Source organism: Zootoca vivipara, chromosome 9 (genome assembly GCF_965207765.1).
Source record: "Zootoca vivipara chromosome 9, rZooViv2.hap1.1, whole genome shotgun sequence".
Classification (NCBI taxonomy): Eukaryota; Metazoa; Chordata; class Lepidosauria; order Squamata; family Lacertidae; genus Zootoca; species Zootoca vivipara.
This window is the reverse complement of record NC_142592.1, coordinates 808292-826617: the sequence shown is the minus strand read 5'-3', so window position 1 is coordinate 826617 and position 18326 is coordinate 808292. Positions and strand designations below refer to the sequence as shown.

Genomic DNA, 18326 nt, shown 5'->3' with positions numbered 1-18326 from the left:
GCGGCCGGAAATGTCCTGCCGAGCTACCTTCCGGCTCTTCCGCCGCCGCCGCCACTTCCGCCAGGCTCTTTTCCGCGCCGCCGCCCCCATTGGTCAGAAAAGGACGAAGCCCCTCCCACGTCTCGGCAGACGCCGGAGCTGATGTAAACGCCCAAAGCGTGTGAAGCGTAAACTTTGCACTGATTGGCCACTTACGGACACCGCCCTCCCAAGTGCGCCTGCTGATTGGCCGCCTTCGTCCAGTGGCTCGAGACGCAGCCCCATTGGCCGAACTCCCGCCGAAGGTTGCTAAGCAACCGCCCAACCGCTGAGTGGGGGAGGGGAAAGCGGCGAGCGCGGAGACGCTCCCGTCAGGGGTGAGTCGAGGCTCCGCTACGCGGGGCGGGAGGAACGAGGGATCAGCAGTCTCACCTGTCCTGGGGACAGTCTAGGGCAGGGGCGGCCAACTCCCAATACACTGTGATTTACTCACAGAGTTTAAAACTGGTTCAGGACAAAGTTGCTGAGCTTTTTTTGGGGAGGAGGAAAGCCCCGTTTTTAGGGGTTCAGCAGGGCAATGTTGTTAAGCTTTTTTAGGGCGCAGGAAAAGCCCCGTTTTTTTAGGAGGGCAGGGCAGATTTGTTGAGCTTTTTTTTTGAGGAGCCAAAGTTGTTGAGCTTCTTTGGGGCGAGCCCGTGATAGTAATCTACCACAGACGTCCAGTGATCTACCAGTAGATCACGATCTACCTGTTGGACATGCCTGGTCTACGGTATATCTAGCAATCCAGGATAGCAGTGGGAAACGGCGCTGGAATAAGGGAGTTTCCCGCAAAAAAAAAAAGAGGCAGGGTTGACAGCTATGCAAACATCGCGATATCTCCAGGGACACCCCCATCTTCCGATTCCCTTAGCGGGGTTAACTTTATTTTTTAAAAAAAGGAGAAGCAAAAAATGTTTCATATACTGCTGTTGGGGATTTGTTTACGCTTTTAAGCTTTAAATGGCCCCTGTGTCCCCTGGGAGAAGGAAGGGCGGCGGTGAGCCTTTAAGGCAGGGGTGCCCAAACTTTTATCAAAGAGGGCCAGATTTCAAGTTGTTGAACTTTTTATACAATTTTATTGGGCGGAGGGCCACAAAACAGACTTTGGACACACCTGCTTTAAGGAACCCCAGCCCTAAATGGGGAGAAGCGGGATCCTGCCTCTTCCGCGCAGGATCGTGGCCTGCCCACCCAGGCTTTGCTGGGGAGGGGGCGGGCTGCCTTAGGCGGTAGGATCCAGTGGGTGGCGGAGCCCAAGGTCTCTCCTGGCGCAGCGCTTCTTCTTCCCTGGCCAGGAGGGGGCGCCTCGGGGGCCAATCTATCTCAGGCCAGAATGTTTCCCAGAGCCCAAAGGAGTTTTGCATCACAGTCCTTTCCCTATTATGCTGCCTCCTCCAATGCTGCACCAGCAAACAGTTATCCCTAGGAAGGCCCAGGCAACAGATGCTGCCACTTAAAGGGCGCCTTTCCATCTCTACAGGTGCCTGCAGGTAACTAGAGAGGAAAAGAGACAATGAGCAAAATAAACAAAACTCACTCCCCCCTCCCTAAAGTTATGGTACTTGAGGCATTTCAATACAGTGGTACCTTGGTTTACAACCATAATCCGTTCCGGAGGTCCAGTTGTAAACCAAAACAGGTTGTAACTGAAGGCGCACTTTCACCAATGGGGCCTCCAAAAAAAATGGGTTGTAATCCAAAAAAAGGGACACACATTTCTGGGTTTGATGTGGTTGTAATCCAAAACGTTTGCAAACCAAGGTTTCGAGAGAGAGAGAGCGCAATTCACAAGTAAATAAATGATGTCTATTCCTAAGTGATTCCAAAAGCACATATTAGACCCTGGTTTTTAATTCAGTTAAAAATTGGATGTCTTTGTATTCAAAGTTTCAATAAGTCACTCACAGGTACTTGCAGGCAGCAGTAGGTGAAAGTGCTCTAGACACTTTTGGCTACGTTTTTTGTTTTGTTTTTGCAGGAGCTATTATGGAAAACCCAGTAGCGTTCATGGATGGTAAGGATGTACCATGTTCAGCTTTCTCCACTGAAGAAGCACCTGTGTCAGATGTGCCTGGGACATCGTTCAGGAGAGAACCAGATAGCCTTGAAGACTCGTAAGTGGTCACCTTAACATGCTAGTGAAGTTTGGTTTCATTCTTCACTGACAGTTCTGTTCATATGTGGGCCTATATTATCTAAGAGAGGGCTAATCCATCACAACTTGTAGAGTTGGGACAAGTAGTGGCACTAAAACTTTGTGTTGTTCGGAATGTAGTATTTCTGTTGCCAAAGTCCTTTCAGTCAATTTCATTGTATATAACCAATGCCTTTACAATGGACAACAGAGAATAAAAGAAAAACTTTCATCTAAAATCATACAACATAACCTGTAGCAGGAAGTGTGCATGCACACGAAAGCTCATACCAAAATAAATACTTAGTTGGTCTTTAAGGTGCTGCTGGAAGGAATTTTTTTATTTTGTTTCGACTACGTCAGACCAACACGGCTACCTACCTGTAACTACAACATAAAGGAAATGTACAACGTTATATTTAAAATCGGAGTGCATTCATGTAGCTGGAACGGAGCTTCTTAATTCGTTCCAGAATTCAATTCGTCCTACGAAAAGTTCGTGTAGCGAGGCACCGTTTCCCATAGGAACGCATTCAAAGTCAATTAATGCGTTCCTATGGGCTCCGGGGGCCTGGCGGCGGCAGCGGTACTTGCTCTCTTGGCTTGGCGAAGGCAGGCAGGCGCTTGTTCTCTTGCCTGCCTTCCTTCCCCAAGCCAAGAGAGGTGTGTGCCACCGCCTCGCCCAACAGAGCCGGCATTTGACAGGGCTCTGTCAAATGAATCCATGAATGTGGATGTAAAAAGACGTGATTAACTTCTAACTCTCAAGCATTCTCCATACAATTGAAACTCTTTAAAAATTACTTTCAGCAAATTAACTGGTGATGTCTCTGGAGCCACAGCTGGTATTGACACCAAACCTAAATCCATACATCGTGCCAAGATATGGTCAGGTGAAGTTGAGAATCTCTACAGATTTCAGCAAGCTGGATATAGGGATGAAATTGAATATAAGCAAGTGAAGCATGTAGACATGGTAAGACTTCATAATTATGCAAGCATTTTGTAGTTTAGTGGCAAACATTCTGTCCTTTAAAAATATTGCATAAAAATGTTTTCTACGACCATAATTCATTTTTTTTTAATCTTTGTGTTCTCTGCCTGAACTTGCCCCTGTGTACACCCTCAGAAAGTGAAAAAGAAGAACAAGAAAGCGTTTAGGCTGTGTTAGGGGGACCAGTAACCTTTCACTTGGAGACTGCCTCAAATGCCTCGTCCCATAAGAACCAACTTGGGAAGCTTCACTGGCTTATAAAACTATTGGTGTCTTTGTGGATCAGTAGCAGTTACTCCATCTCAAGACATATTTGCAGGTCTAGCAATCAGTGTACATTCCCCTAATCCAAAGGGATCAAGAGTTCATTGCCCATGTACAGGTGAAACTCGGAAAATTAGAATATTGTCAAAAAGTGCATTTATTTCAGTAATGCAACTTATTATGTTTTCTTTTTCTTTTAATTTTTACAAATTCTTTCTTTTGGAAATTCCACAGTAATAAAACAAATAGTTACTATAATACAAAAATAAATATCGCTATTGCATTTCATTAATTACATTCCATTAATAATTGACCCGCCTAACGACAAACAATTACGATTACAACAAATAAAGGCTTGATATATCTTGCTTTGCATGTCATGCATCTATATCATATATTGGTTTCACCTATTATGTTGCATTACTGAAATAAATGCACTTTTCAACGATATTCTAATTTTCCAAGTTTCACATGTATACTAACCATGATTTCTTCCCATTCACAAAATTCACATCAGAAATGAGGTGGAGTAACAGCAAGCCTATGCTTACTCATAAATAAGTGTGACTGAGTTCAATATTCAATACTCAGTTCTCAATACTCAATTCAATATTCAATGCTCCTGTTCAGAGCAGACCCACTGTCATCAGTGGGCATGACTTGTCCACTGATTTCAGTGGGTGTGCTCTAAGTATGGTGTATGGGGTGTTGGGGAGGGGTAGTACCTCTGATGGGGGACATGTCATGCTCCTTCTGGGGTAGTTTGTCCACCTTTGTTCCCTACTCTGCACTCAACTCTTAACTGTGGCTCCTAGAAACTGTCAGGATGTGACAGTGGACACATCCTAGGAAATGGTTCGACTGGCTGGCTAAACCAGGAGGAAGCTGGTGGGTCTCCACCCCCACCCCACCCTGGTAAGTTAGGGGCTTCCCCTGTGGGCCAAGACAGGCTCTGGTGGATCATCGACCAATGGTGGGTTCAACGGTCAAGAAGGTGGTTTCTGCATGTGCTATGGATGGAAGTGAGGAGCAGATGGGGCTCATGAATCTGGGAAGGGAGCTCATCTAGAAGAAGGAAAACTCTGATCCTAAACCTCTGCTCCCTTGTGGGATAAGAAGTACACCCTGCAGAATTCTGGAGTCCATAAGACGGTTGGATGGTGCCTTGTATGCTTCCTTCCATCCACTCCTGCAGCCAAACTGGTGCCAAACGCCTTGCTTTGATTTCCTCTGTACCCCATCAGAGAGGCTGAGAGGAGGGTCTTGTTGTCTGGGCAGCCCAGGACCTCCAGTCACACTGGCCAGGCTTGTGCTCCAGGGAAGAAATTTCAGTGCTGCTGGCGTAGCAGTTTCGCTTCACCCCCAGACATGCACTCTGTTGTCTCTTGAGACAGATGGATACCAGTAACTCTGAGTAGGACTCCGTTGGATCCTACCCCAGGTGCGGAAATTCTGACTGTCATGATTTTGTGTGCGTGTGGTGGTGGAACACACGAACCTGTGTCCCTGACTTTTGATTACTATTTGATAGGGCCACTGGGTATCATATACAGGTCTCCACTTTGCCACCCAGATTGCTTTTTGAGTCTCTCAGGGTGCAGAAGAAATGTATGATACACAAAATCGTTGGCTGGGATTCAAAGAACTGCATAAATAATTTCACATGCTCAAGAACACTTTGTAACAGCATTTTCTGAACATCAGCTCCTCTCCTTACACATAGCATGCCATTATTGAATCTGAAGGGACATTCTGAAGCATTTGGAGGGTTTGATATAAAGGGGGAAGCCAAATACCCGCCCCCCCCCAAGCATGCCCAGCTCCTTGGGAGTGCTTAAAGTATCGCTTTGGATCCTGGCCATGAGTACAGCTCAGAAGTGGCTCTTCAAGTCATTCAGCCAAGAGAAATGGATTGTCTCTGCCTTTTAAACAACTGAATGGCTGATACTTAGTTTCACAGTGTTTGTAGGTTCTGGTATCCTTGACTAATCAACAGGAATCACACACTTAACGGGGAGGAGGAGAATTCTGGTATTACAGCTGCATTTCATGTACGCTCCAGCTACATACCATACGCCTGGCATTTGCCTGCACAGCTTCCTGCCTGAGGAGCTGTTGTGATCATGGCCCCTCCAGCAACAATGCAACCAGCTTGGACTGTAAAGAGGCAGTTATTAAGGTGCTCTGGTGCTGTTCACCCTACTCAGTAAGGTTGAGCAGTGTAAATGTTTCCTCCCCAGGGGGACATGATGCCCCAAACAGGCTGCGCTCGCACCCTCTAGCATTTCATTTTGAAGAATTAATCCCTGTTAAGATTGTTTTTCCAGGTGAGCATTCCAGAGTCCTTTGTAGTCACTCAATGCTGACAATAATGAGATTGAATGGAGCTGGACCTTTTTTGGCCTTCCAGCTTCTGACCCTTCAAAACCCCTAGGTTTTTTTGAGAACCATCATGGAATGTATGGCTTTCTGTGTTTTGGATTCCATAAAAGCTGTCACCCTGGGAGACTCCTATGTGCCAGAGAACACAGAGTTTCTCCCATTTTGTTCAGAGCAGATTTTGTTAGAGCAGATTTTAGCTCATTTATTCATAGAGCAACTGAGCACCCTAAATTTACCATTGAAAACATTTGAAAGTATCCTTTACTAATTGAGATGAATGGCCTGCAAGTGGATGATGGTCACAAGACTGGATAAAACAGTAAAATATTGTGGAATTGAAGATTTGTTTCTGTTCACTTTGGTTCTCTGTATCACTTTCTTCTTTATGAGAATCCATGACATATTTAAGGTCTCACAGAGGGAGGGAAACAGGTCTGGCAGCTTTATTTTGTGGAGGAGTCACAAGTACGGAGATGGTTATAGAGGTACAGGATTGGGGAGCATCAGCTTAAACTATTCATCACAGATTACAATCTAGATATCTTATCAAATATACAAAATGTACAGGTGAAACTTGGAAAATTAGAATATCGCCGAAATGTGCATTTATTTCAGTACGGTAATGCAACTTATGAGATCGAGTTTCTTCAAAGCCCATGACACCTTTGGTAAAGGCTGTTCTCCAACTGGAGCGCTCGCAGGCCACCATTTACATGGATGTATAGGGCAGGGGTCCCCAAACCAAGGCCCGGGGGCCGGATCCAGCCCAATCGCCTTCTGAATCCAGCCCGCGGACGGTCCGGGAATCAGCATGTTTTTACATGAGTAGAATGTGTCCTTTTATTTAAAATGCATCTCCGGGTTATTTGTGAGGCCTGCCTGGTGTTTTTACATGAGTAGAATGTGTGCTTTTATTTAAAATGCATCTCTGGGTTATTTGTGGGGTATAGGAATTCGTTCATATTTTTATTCAAAATATAGTCCGCCCCCCCACAAGGTCTGAGGGACAGTGGACCGGCCCCCTGCTGAAAAAGTTTGCTGACCCCTGGTATAGGGTGTTAGGGGAGGGGTTGTGCTCCTTCTGGGGCCATTTGTCCCCCTTTGGTCCCCACCCTGCACTCAGCTTTCACCAGGGGCTCCTAGAAGCTGCCAACCTGCGACATTGGCCACACCCCAGGAAACGGCTTTGAGTGGCCCCAGATGGAGCATGATGTGTCCCCCACCTGAGGAACTGCCCCTCTCCTAACATCGCATCCACTGCACTTATATGTCGTTGCTGATGGATACCTTTTTGCATTGTGCCGGCTGATTGAAAGACATGTGCCTCCCATCCCCTTGTCCTTCTGCACACAGGTGGAAAGGTGGCCTGAAACTGGATTTGTGAAGAAGCTTCAGAGAAGGGACAATACTTTCTACTATTACAACAAAGAAAGAGAATGTGAAGACAAAGAAGTTCATAAAGTTAAAGTTTATGCTTACTGATTTTTGTTACGCCCCAGTGTTGTTGTTTTTCTAAAAGTAAAGTGCCTTGAAATCATAATTTTGTTGTTGTGATAATCTGGAAAGCATTAAACAAGTTGTTTTGAAAGTAGCTTTATCACTTTTTAATTATCTCTCCAGTCTTTCTGCAAAAAAAAGAAAAAGACCATCATTATTTTATTGAAACAATATAAAAAGACAGGTGAGAAATTGTAAAAGTGGGGTGAGGTTCCAGTTGGCTTTTGGGACTTTGCAATCCTCTGAGCCTCATTGATGGAGTGTTGACTTGTTCAGGGTTCACACTTAGGCCTCGCAGATGTGTCTGGTTGGGGCTTTGCTCCCTGACTTTATTTAGTTAAACTCTGAAAGCTGGACCACATCAACACACACACACACACACACACACACCCCTCAAGACTAGGCTGCAGACACTGGTATGGCAGGAGGAAATTTGCCTGCAGCTCTGCAACCAGTGCAATACCCTGGTTGCTAACTAAATTTTCACAGGGGCTGCCCTTTCCAACTGAGCAAGGACTGGAGGTCCAGCACTGTGGACTTAGTCCCACACATGCCAGTACCACAGGCAAGGGGCTCTTCCCCTTACCCCCAATTTCTATGCAAACCGTAACAGTTTTGGCTGAGGTTCTAGTTACAGGTAGGTAGCCGTGTTGGTCTGAGTCGAAGCAAAATAAAAAAATTCCTTCAGTATCTGAAGAAGTGTGCATGCACACGAAAGCTCATACCAAAATATAAACTTAGTTGGTCTTTAAGGTGCTACTGAAGGAATTTTTTTAGTTTTGGCTGAGCCATTCCTTTGGGGACCTCAGTTGCCCTTTCTCTCTGCCTTGGGCTGCTTTGCTGCGTGGTCTAAGCAGCTGACAGGGAGGGCTCTGCCAAGTCCACTCTTGCTATTTTTCCATTGTAGCAGAGAGGGTCGGAGAGCAAAGTACAAAATAGTGTGAGAGTGTGGATAGGGGTCCTTTACATCAGGGTCTGAGATGGGCACCTTCTGAGCTGAGTTTCCCTAATATATGAAACTTTGCTTTGTTCTCCTCACTCCACTCACTGCAGTAAAGAAAGGGGTGACCTATTTTTCAGAGAGAATGGAACAGGGCCATCAGTGTTGTCAACATGGAAACTGTCACAGCAAAACAGCTTTAATGTCAGGCTGCAAGATAAAATGTTACTGAGGAATGCTTGCCTGGGTCAGCACTTGCATGGGTCTCGGGGGCAACACAAGAAACAAAAGAAGAAGTTCAGCTAACCTAATTGGTTAACAAGTTACTTGAAAGGACTGTCCTCCATTTTTATGGTAGCAGAAAGTAAGTTTGCAGCTGCATTGTTGGCTGCCTTCTATAAATGAATTCTGGGTTTCTACTTCTACTGAATTGTTTGGCCTATCAAATGATGCCTGCTGAATACAAAAGTATCCTGATGGTGATGAGTCTTGGAATAAATAAAATATAAAACTTGGTTACATGGATATATAATGTAGCTTTATGGATCATGACCTCAGTGTTCCGGCAGAGTTGGAAGGCACACTCTGTCTCTGTGGAATCTCTCTACCATTTGGATATTGGCACTTCAAGGATGGCATGGAACAAGGACGGGGAAGAGATGGAGAGTTTCTCAGGGAAGTTCCATGGGCAAAGAAGGTGCCAGGTTTAGATATCTCCAGCTAAATGAAACTCAGGCAGGTGTGCTCAGAGTGACACCTGCCCAGGATCTAGACAGCCACTGTGAGTCAGAATGGTCAGGACTAAGCTAGACACAGCCGTGGCAGAGCCATAAGTTCTGCATATGCAACCTAATAGCGTTATGTGCTGTTGAATCTGGAATGTGAGACTGGTCAGTCCTGGACACCACAGTGAAAACATCAATGAGACATTAACAGAACATCCAGTCTGTACCATGACTTCTCTCTTTTTTGATCCTAGCCACAATAAAACAGGATCATTAGGTGGGAGTGACCATGCTCTTCTGGAGTTTATTATACAGCGGAAAGGAGCAACCACACATACTAAGACTCAAATTCTAGACTTTAAGAAAGCCGACTTCAGAACACTTAGGGAAACGCTGGGTGAAATCCCATGGATAGAAATACTAAAAGGGAAGGGAGTTCATGATGGTTGGGAGTCTGTTAAAAGGGAGATATTAAAAGCACAGCTTCAGGCAATACCAATGAGACGGAAACATGGAAGGTGCCTAAAGAAGCCGGGGTGGCTGTAAAGAACTTTTAACTGAGTTAAGATTTAAAAGGGATATGTACAAAAAAGGGGGAAACCACCAGAGAGGAATTCAAACAAATAGCCAGCACGTGTACAGACAAAGTCAGAAAAGCTAAAGCACAGAATGAACTCAGGCTTGCTAGAGAGGTTAAAAGCAACAAAAAGGGCTTTTATGGGTATGTCCGTAGCAAAAGGAAGAACAAGGAAACAGTGGGGTCACTTAGAGGAGAAGATGGTGAAATGCGAACAGGGGACAGAGAAAGGGCAGAACTCCTCAATGCCTTCTTTGCCTCAGTCTTCTCCAAAAAAGAAAGCAATGCCCGACCTGAAGAACATGGAGCAGATTATTCAGCAGCGGAAACACAGCCCCGAACAAGTAAGGAGGTAGTACAAGAATACTTGGCTAGTTTAGATGTATTCAAGTCTCCAGGGCCAGATAAACTACATCCAAGAGTATGAAAAGAACTGGCAGAGGTGATTTCAGAACCACTGGCAATGTAATGTTTGAAAATTCCTGGAGAACAGGCAAAGTCCCAGCAGACTGGAGGAGGGCAAATGTTGTCCCTATACTCAAAAAGGGGGAAAGGGAGGACCCAAACAATTACCACCCAGTCAGCCTGACATCAATACCAGGAAAATTCTAGAGCAGATCATTAAGCAAATGGTCTGTGAGCACCTAGAAAGGAACGCTGTGATCACTAAAAGTCAGCATGGGTTTCTAAAAAATAAGACATGCCAGACGTAATCTGATCTCATTTTTTGACAGAGTCACAAGCCTGGTAGATGAAGGGAATGCTGTAGATGTAGCCTATCTTGATTTCAGCAAGGCCTTTGACAAGCTGCCCCATAATATTATTGTAAAGAAGCTGGTAAAATGCGGGCTAGACAATGCTACCATTCAGTGGATTTGTAACTGGCTGACTGACCGAACCCAAAGGGTTCTCATCAATGGCTCCTCCTCATCCTGGAGAGTAGTGACTAGTGGATCACACTTCAAAATGACCTTAACAGATTAGACAACTGGGCCAAAGCAAACAAGATGAATTTTAACAAGAAGAAATGTAAAGTACTGTACTACACTTGGAGTGGGGGATGAAAGGCACAAATACAGGATGGGTGACACCTGGCTTTAGAGCAGTACATGTGAAATGATCTAGGAGTCTTGGTAAACACAAACTTGACATGAGTCAACAGTGTGATAGAGCAGCTAAAAATGTTCAAATATATAAAAGGATGTCATATAGAGGAGGGAGAAAGGTTGTTTTCTGCTGCTCCAGAGAAGCGGACACGGAGCAATGGATTCAAACTACAAGCAAGAAGATTCCATCTAAATATGTGGAAGAACTTCCTCACGGTGGGAGCTGTTCGGCAGTGGAATTTGCTGCCAAGGAGTGTGGTGGAGTCTCCTTCTTTGGAGGTCTTTAAGCAGAGGCTTGACAGCCATCTGTCAGGAATGCTTTGATGGTGTTTCCTGCTCGGCAGGGGGTTGGACTGGATGGCCCTTGTGGTCTCTTCCAACTCTATGATTCTAGGATTCTAAACTTTTGCTGAATGCAAATCACCTGGGGAGGCATCAGGTTGGCAGGATGTTGATTCGATTGGTCATAATTGATACATGTTTAGACTGTTCATGCAAGGATGGCTTGAGCCTCTGTAGAACCCAAGGTCTCCGTCTGAGAGCCTGACCCCAAACCTGATTGTACCCCATCTGGTGGGAGCCCCGGCCTTCGGCTGGTGGCTGGGTAGCCACGACTAAGTCATGGCCTGATCTCAAGTGGGCTGCAAGAGCAGCAATCAGTTATATGGTGAAAATAAAAAGAAATGTGTCTTCAAATGCATGTTTGTGTGAAAGGTGGCTCAGGGCCTGAAAATTGGATTTTCATTTCAGCCATGGTTGCTAATGTGTAATATGAAAATAATCTGAGTTTAGTTTAAAGCAGAGCTGGGCAGATGAAAAAGAGTGGGAGATTTTCAAAAATTAATGAGCAGCAACAAAATATCTCCTCACCCTGTTAACTAAAATGAAAGTGCGTTGTTGGGCAAGGGAAACTGAAGTGGATCTGCTTGAAAGGACTTGAGAAAAATTATGGGCTGAACATTTTCTCAGTAGGGTTGTCAGACTCAATAGAGGACAGGACTTCTGTGCCTTTAATTGCCCTGCTCTCTTTTGAGTCTGGAAACCTTAAAGAGAAATTGTTTAATTTTCAAGCAAAGGGTCTGCTGGTTTCTCTTTAAGGTTTCCAGACTCAAAAGAGAGCAGGGCAATTAAAGGCACAGAAGTCCTGTCCTCTATTGAGTCTGGCAACCCTATTTCTCAGAGGCTTCCTGTTTCCTTAATTCAGAGCCAAACAAGCCTAAAATCAAATGCCATAAAAAAAAATAAGGCTCAATCATGGCAATTGTTCCATGTGTGCTAAAAGTATTGCTTGCTCATCTATAGAATTTACTGCACAAAACAATCAGATAAATGAGGAAACTTTTTTGGTGGTATTCAGACCACATTGTTAGGTAAATATTGATGGAATAGGAAAAATAATTGTGACTAAAAACAATCCTCTGGAAAGGAAATGTTTTGTAATAATAAAATTAGAATTACCCTGGGATCCTTTTGGGATCAGCACTGGATCAAGCAGTGCTAAATCCCCTGGCGTATTTCACATGGAGATGAGGAAATGTGTTTGTTCCTTGTTTTGTCCCCAATCAGAATCTGCTCAGGGTCTTGCATTCTGGCCAACTCTAAACTAACTAAAGTTGCCAGCGTGCGGACCCAACTGGAACGGATTAATTCACTTTCCATTACTTTCAATTGGAAAGTTCACTTCAGTTTATGAACGCTTCAGGTTGAGTACTCCGCAGACCGTCTGGAACAGATTAATCCACTTTCCATTACTTTCAATGGGAAAGTTTGCTTCAGTTTATGAACGTTTCAGTTTATGAACAGACTTCCGGAACCAATTGTGTTCATAAACCGAGGTACCACTGTATATGCACTCTAGACATGGTCATGCATTGCACATTGATTTCTCTTCTGAGGAACTCGCAAGCATTTGCTATGAAACCCTTGTGAGTTGCAGATGATTTTGAGGCACAATGTGAGGTGAACCCTCAATTCATGTTACCCTGCAGCAACTGAGAGCATACCTCAGAAATATACCCACAACTCACTAGAACTCTAGATTGCAACAAAGGATGTCTGTCTTTCATGTAAGCTGGCCTGCCATTGTGGTCTGTCTTACTGAGGAACCCATTACATCTTCCTACAGACCCTGGGCTTCCCTGAAACACAGCTTGAAAAGGGCTGCCCTTGAATGTTGTCTACAATGCGCAGGGTTTCTGTGGCAGATGTCCCTGTGTTCCTCAGCAGACAAACTGATGTGAACCATCGCTCTGAAGATAGAAACCAACAACTTGCAATAGAAAAGACGCCTTTTATGGAACCCAATCAAAGGTGGTACGGGGCTCCAGCCCCCAGCCTAGCCTCGTTCTCTCCATATGGTGGCTACAGGGATGGAAATTTGGGCATGGAAATCTCAGGTTCACATAGGGTGCTTCCAGACTGCCATTATTTCCACCTGGGATTCAATCAGGTTTTGGCAAATTTAGGTTAATTGAGAGCTCTTGTGCAATGAACCCATTTTTCCAAAGGATCAGACTTTTTGTGGTTAAAAAAGGGATGAGAAAATGCACTGAAAACTGGGAGCTGAGACTTGTTTGACTCAACACCATCTAACTTCTGCACAAACAAACCAGGTTGAATGTTCATTAAAGTTGTTAAATCTTTCTGCAAAAAAAAATCAGGATGAATGCTCAATAAACAGGTTGGAAGCATCCAGGTATATGAAGCTCCCTTCAGGATTGTAATCAAATCACAATCTTTTACTCCAAGCTACTGTATCTCATAGTGTTTTCTTTAAAAAAGAGAGAGACTATAATGTTATTCTGAATTCTTTGCATTGAAGGTTAGATGCAAAGGTGTCAGTAACTGGAGAGTCTAGTACTTTGCCTCAGTTTGAACTACATGGCTTACTGCTGCCGCCGAAGGGGCTTTGCTGACCTGAACGAATAGTTCAGCCCACTCAAGAAGCAGATAAAAAAAAGAGAGAGACATGGTGGGATTTTATGACAATCAGCTACAATTACAATCAGTGAAGTTTGGAAGGGTTTGAGAAGAAGGCGTGTTTAGATATCCAAACTGGTTTTACTGTCATGGTTTCTCCCTATGGAAGCCTGGGAACTGTAGTTCTGTGTCAGGCTTCAGGCTTATCTAACAGAAAGCAACAACCCCTTCAGAGCCTTCACAAAAGAATGAGATCTGCAGATCACCCCCAGACGTGTGGGCTTTCAAACAGGTCTGATACACTGCTAGTGAGGTAATCCCTGCCTCAGTTGCTCATTAGTAAAGTTTAGGTAACATAGTAGTTGTGTGGGTTTGCCAATGTAATGGAGTTGAGGATGGGCCCATCAGACCACAGGGCAAGCAAGAAAATAAATACATTGTGGTGGACAGGTAGGAAGATTTCCTCTCCCAGAGTATTATATCCTATTCATACTGATTTTATGCATCATAAGACTGCTCCCAATAACCTTTGAGCAGAGCCAACAGAGAGCATTTATTTTGTGAATTATAGTTTCCAATTATTAATATTTGGGGCTTATATTTTTTGCCTATGAATATTGCTTATCATGTGACAGCATATTCCCAATATGTAAACAAACACATTCATTCATTCATTCATTCATTAGGAATGCTTGCTCAATTTACGTGCTTGGGGCTCAGCAGATACCACAAAGAACTGGCCCACTTCCGATTCAGAATTATCACATGAGATGATAAAAAGTTTACTGAAGTGACTTATTAATGCACTGGCATGCCAAACTCCTAGGAAATTCCATCACTGCACTGCACTGCACTGCACTGCACTGCACTGCGAGTTATTTCAGGAGCCGAATGCTCTGAATCATGTTAATTCATAATTGACAGAGCACTTTGAGATCCTCACAGTGTCTGCCTTGAAAAGGTCATGACATACTAATTTTCCTGGCTTTCAGTGCCAGCAATAAAAGCACATTTTTGGCTATCAATCCTCATCATCACCGTTATCATAGCCATCCTATTGTTGCTCTGTGTTGGTAGGTAGTAAATGAAAAAAAACCAACAACAACAACCACAAAGAGAAATGAAGAGCAAAGCCTCAAAAAGCACTAGCAGTCAAAAAGCATCAGGACATTTTAAAGAAAGAAAGAAAGAAAGAAAGAAAGAAAGAAAGAAAGAAAGAAAGAAAGAAAGAAAGAAAGAAAGAAAGAAAGGAAGGAGACAGCATGGACAGAAAGGAGACTTTGGTCTCATGTGATCTACCTATTCCTGTGCTGGAAAGCCAGGGACCATGGCATGTGCAATATATTTTCAAAGGATCAAGATCTCTTAAGCAGGGATGGGGAATCTGTGACCCTCCAGATATTGTAGGACTACAGTGCTCATCACCCTGACTGGGACTGATATATGAGATACGTTGCTATCCGAATCCACCATTATTTGCAAGAATCCCAGGAATCAGAAGCTGTTGGTCAACTGACCAGTGATTCATTAGGAAACATAAGGACTACCTAATGTTTACCTCTGAGCAATATTCTTTTTGCATTAGGCCACTGTACAACAACAACAAAATACAGGTCCAAATGGAACAAGGAGCCAGTGTAAAGAGCCACAAAGAGGCATAAGAGGACAAGTGGGAACACTGAGCTGTGTTCCAGAAGAACAAAAACAAGGCTGAGAGAGAGAAATAGGGATGCACAGTGGGTGGCGCTGTGGGTTAAACCACATAGCCTAGGGCTTGCCGATCAGAAGGTCAGCGGTTCGAATCCCTGTGACGGGGTGAGCTCCTGTTGCTTGGTCCCTGCTCCTTCCCACCTAGTAGTTTGAAAGCACGTCAAGTGCAAGTAGATAAATAGGTACCGCTACAGCGGGAAGGTAAACAGCGTTTCCGTGCGCTGCTCTGGTTCGCCAAAAGCGGCTTTGTCATGCTGGCCACATGACCTGGAAGCTGTACGCCGGCTCCCTTGGCCAATAACACGAGATGAGCGCCGCAACCCCAGAGTCGGTCATGACTGGACCTAATGGTCAGGGGTCCCTTTACCTTTACTACATTTTTAGGCTTAGCTCTCAAGTTAGTGCTTTCCCCCACTAAATTAGTGTGTGGACCATTCCGACTTCTGGGCTTGCCCTCCATGGGGCCAGTCCCATGACATCATCAGTTGTTGTGGGACCTTCGTTATTCTGGTATGCATGCTGCTTCCATTGGTGCCACAGGCATCTTTATCATGATTCATTTTTGCATTGTGCATGTATGCGCACCGTCATGAGGTCTGGATTTGAGTGCTAGTAGCCCCCAAGAAACAGCAGGAGCAGGTACAAACTCAGTGGTGATGACAATGATGAATGTGAGGATCATTTGGTCCTTCAAAGAGGTCTGCTTGATTTTGCCCTCAGGCCTCAAGGGATGTCACCACAAGATCAGAGCACTGGATTTTCTGGTTCCATTCTGACTATTTACTCATATCTGTGCAACAGGAATTGTCTAATGCAGGCTTCCTCAACCTCGGCTCTCCAGATTGTTTTGGCCTACAACTCCCATGATCCCTAGCTAGCAGGACCAGTGGTCAGGGATGATGGGAATTGTAGTCTCAAAACATCTGGAGGGCCAAGGTTGAGGAAGCCTGGTCTAATGTTTAGTGAATACAGATACTGTATGCATGTGCTGATAGACCACCCTCGGAAAATATTGCAAATGCCCCCCAAACTCAAATATAGCAGGAATGTTGATAATAATCTAAACTCTTTTAATTTTGCATATATAATTCATGTATAAAATACTTCTGACGCACAAATCATGATCTAGTTATAACTTGATAACTTTCTGCCTTTTCAGAACATACGAATGATTCCTTGTGGGCTAAACAACAAGGCTACTCCCCAAATCCTCCAGATTAAGAGCACTTGGAGCATGATGAGTCTGGAGAGATCCTCACAGAGATTTGAATCAAGTGCTGGTTAAACACAGAAAACACTGCAGTGTTTCATCTGGTTGGCTTTGGGTGTGCCAGGAACCTTTCACCTGTGTGATTTCACTTCCAGTCAAGGTGCACTGTTCTTTGCCCAGCAGTTTCATGACTGGATGGTCAATATGAAATTAAGGGGTTTGTCAGACTTCAGAAACATCACTTAAGTGAACAATGCTCTCAGCATGTGAAGGTGATGATGCTTGAGAGGTTAAGGAAGTGGATACCAACACGAGAAATTTCTCACAAACTGTACTTTGGAATTACTCAGAGGTCAGGTACCATTCAGGCTTGCTAAACTTCCAATAACTTTTTCAAGATGGGCTCTTTGATGTACCAAGGCACCCACTAGAAGTGGCATCAGCTTTCCAAGTCAATAGGGTTACTTGCAAAATCTAAACCACTTGCAAAATCTAAACCTACCGTACTTGCAAAATCTAAACCACTTCATGCTCTATGACTCAACAGTTATAGGTGGTCAAGTCTCCTGTTGTGTTTATCTCTTCCCTCCCCTCTTCTTTTCCTTTTTAAAAAATTATAGTTAAATCACAAAGCTAACAGGGGTCCAGTTTACTCCTGTTGAAATGATCTGGAAAGTGAAAATATCAAGTGCTCAAGCTAGCTGAGGTCAATTATATATCCCTAACAATTTATTAAAATAGAGTAGGGAAAGTAATGTAGCATTTTGCTTGTATCATAAGTTCCATTTTGTTGTGGTTATACCACTTCAAAAGTACTGCAGTATATTCGCCTCCCCATTTTTGTCATTTTTTTTAAAAAAAATGTACATCTTTGTGTGTAGAAAACAAACAAATAAATTATAAAAGAGTAAATTATACTCTTGATGCGAGAGTTAACATTTTCATTTTGCAAACTTGCAACACTGAATCTCTCTGTGTGTAATGCTATTTTGAAAGGGGGACGTGCTCAAAAAACAATGCAGTGCTGAGCATATCAGCATATCAGCACCCGCCCTGTGGAACACCCTCCCATCAGAGGTCAGAGAGATAAACAACCATCTGACATTTAGAAAATACCTGAAGGCAGGCCTGTTTAGGGAAGTTTTTAATATGTGATATTTTAACGTATTTTAATGTGTGTTGGAAGCCACCCAGAGTTGCAGGGGGGGAGGGACCCAGCCAGATGGGTGGGGTATAAATAATAAATTTATTATTTAGTAGTGGCACCCGCCCTGTGGAACGCCCTCCCAGCAGATGTCAAGGCAATAAGTAATTATTTTACTTTTAGAAGACAACCGAAGGTGGCCCTGTTTAGGGAAGTTTTTAATGTTTGATGCTGTACTGTTTTTAATATTTGGTTGGAAGCCGCCCAGAGTGGATGGGCGGGGTATAAATAATATATTTATTATTATTATTATTATTATTATTATTATTATTATTATTATTATTATTATTATTATTATCTTATGGGTCAGACTCACTCTGGAAAATACTGAGCAAATGTCAACATCTTTTCACCCAGGCTTCCCCCAGCCCTTAAGAGCAGACCCTATTTTATGTGCTGGAATCCTTCCTCTTTTTTTTTAAATAAAAAAAACACTTTTATACTACTACTTCATTGCTTTTATGTTGTTTTATATTGTACATCGTTAACAGATTAAAAAAATTAAGCTATTATAAATGCTTAAAATGTTTATTAATTTACCGCTTTCATACAACATCAGGGATAAAACTGTTAACACATCTGCAAAGTTAAGCAGAGTTTGGTATGGTTTCAAATTGGATGGGTTACCATTCCTGCATTGCAT

General features: G+C 43.6%; 1 protein-coding gene across 1 annotated transcript; it reads left to right on the top strand.

Annotated features, from left to right (window-relative positions):
- Positions 1-117: 117 nt before the first annotated feature.
- MEIG1 (meiosis/spermiogenesis associated 1) lies at positions 118-7386 on the top strand. The gene is made up of 4 exons (XM_035127842.3): positions 118-356; positions 2000-2135; positions 2966-3131; positions 7149-7386. The coding sequence occupies exons 2-4, from the start codon at positions 2008-2010 to the stop codon at positions 7275-7277; spliced, it is 423 nt and encodes a 140-aa protein (XP_034983733.1). The 5' UTR covers positions 118-356; positions 2000-2007; the 3' UTR covers positions 7278-7386.
- Positions 7387-18326: the final 10940 nt, after the last annotated feature.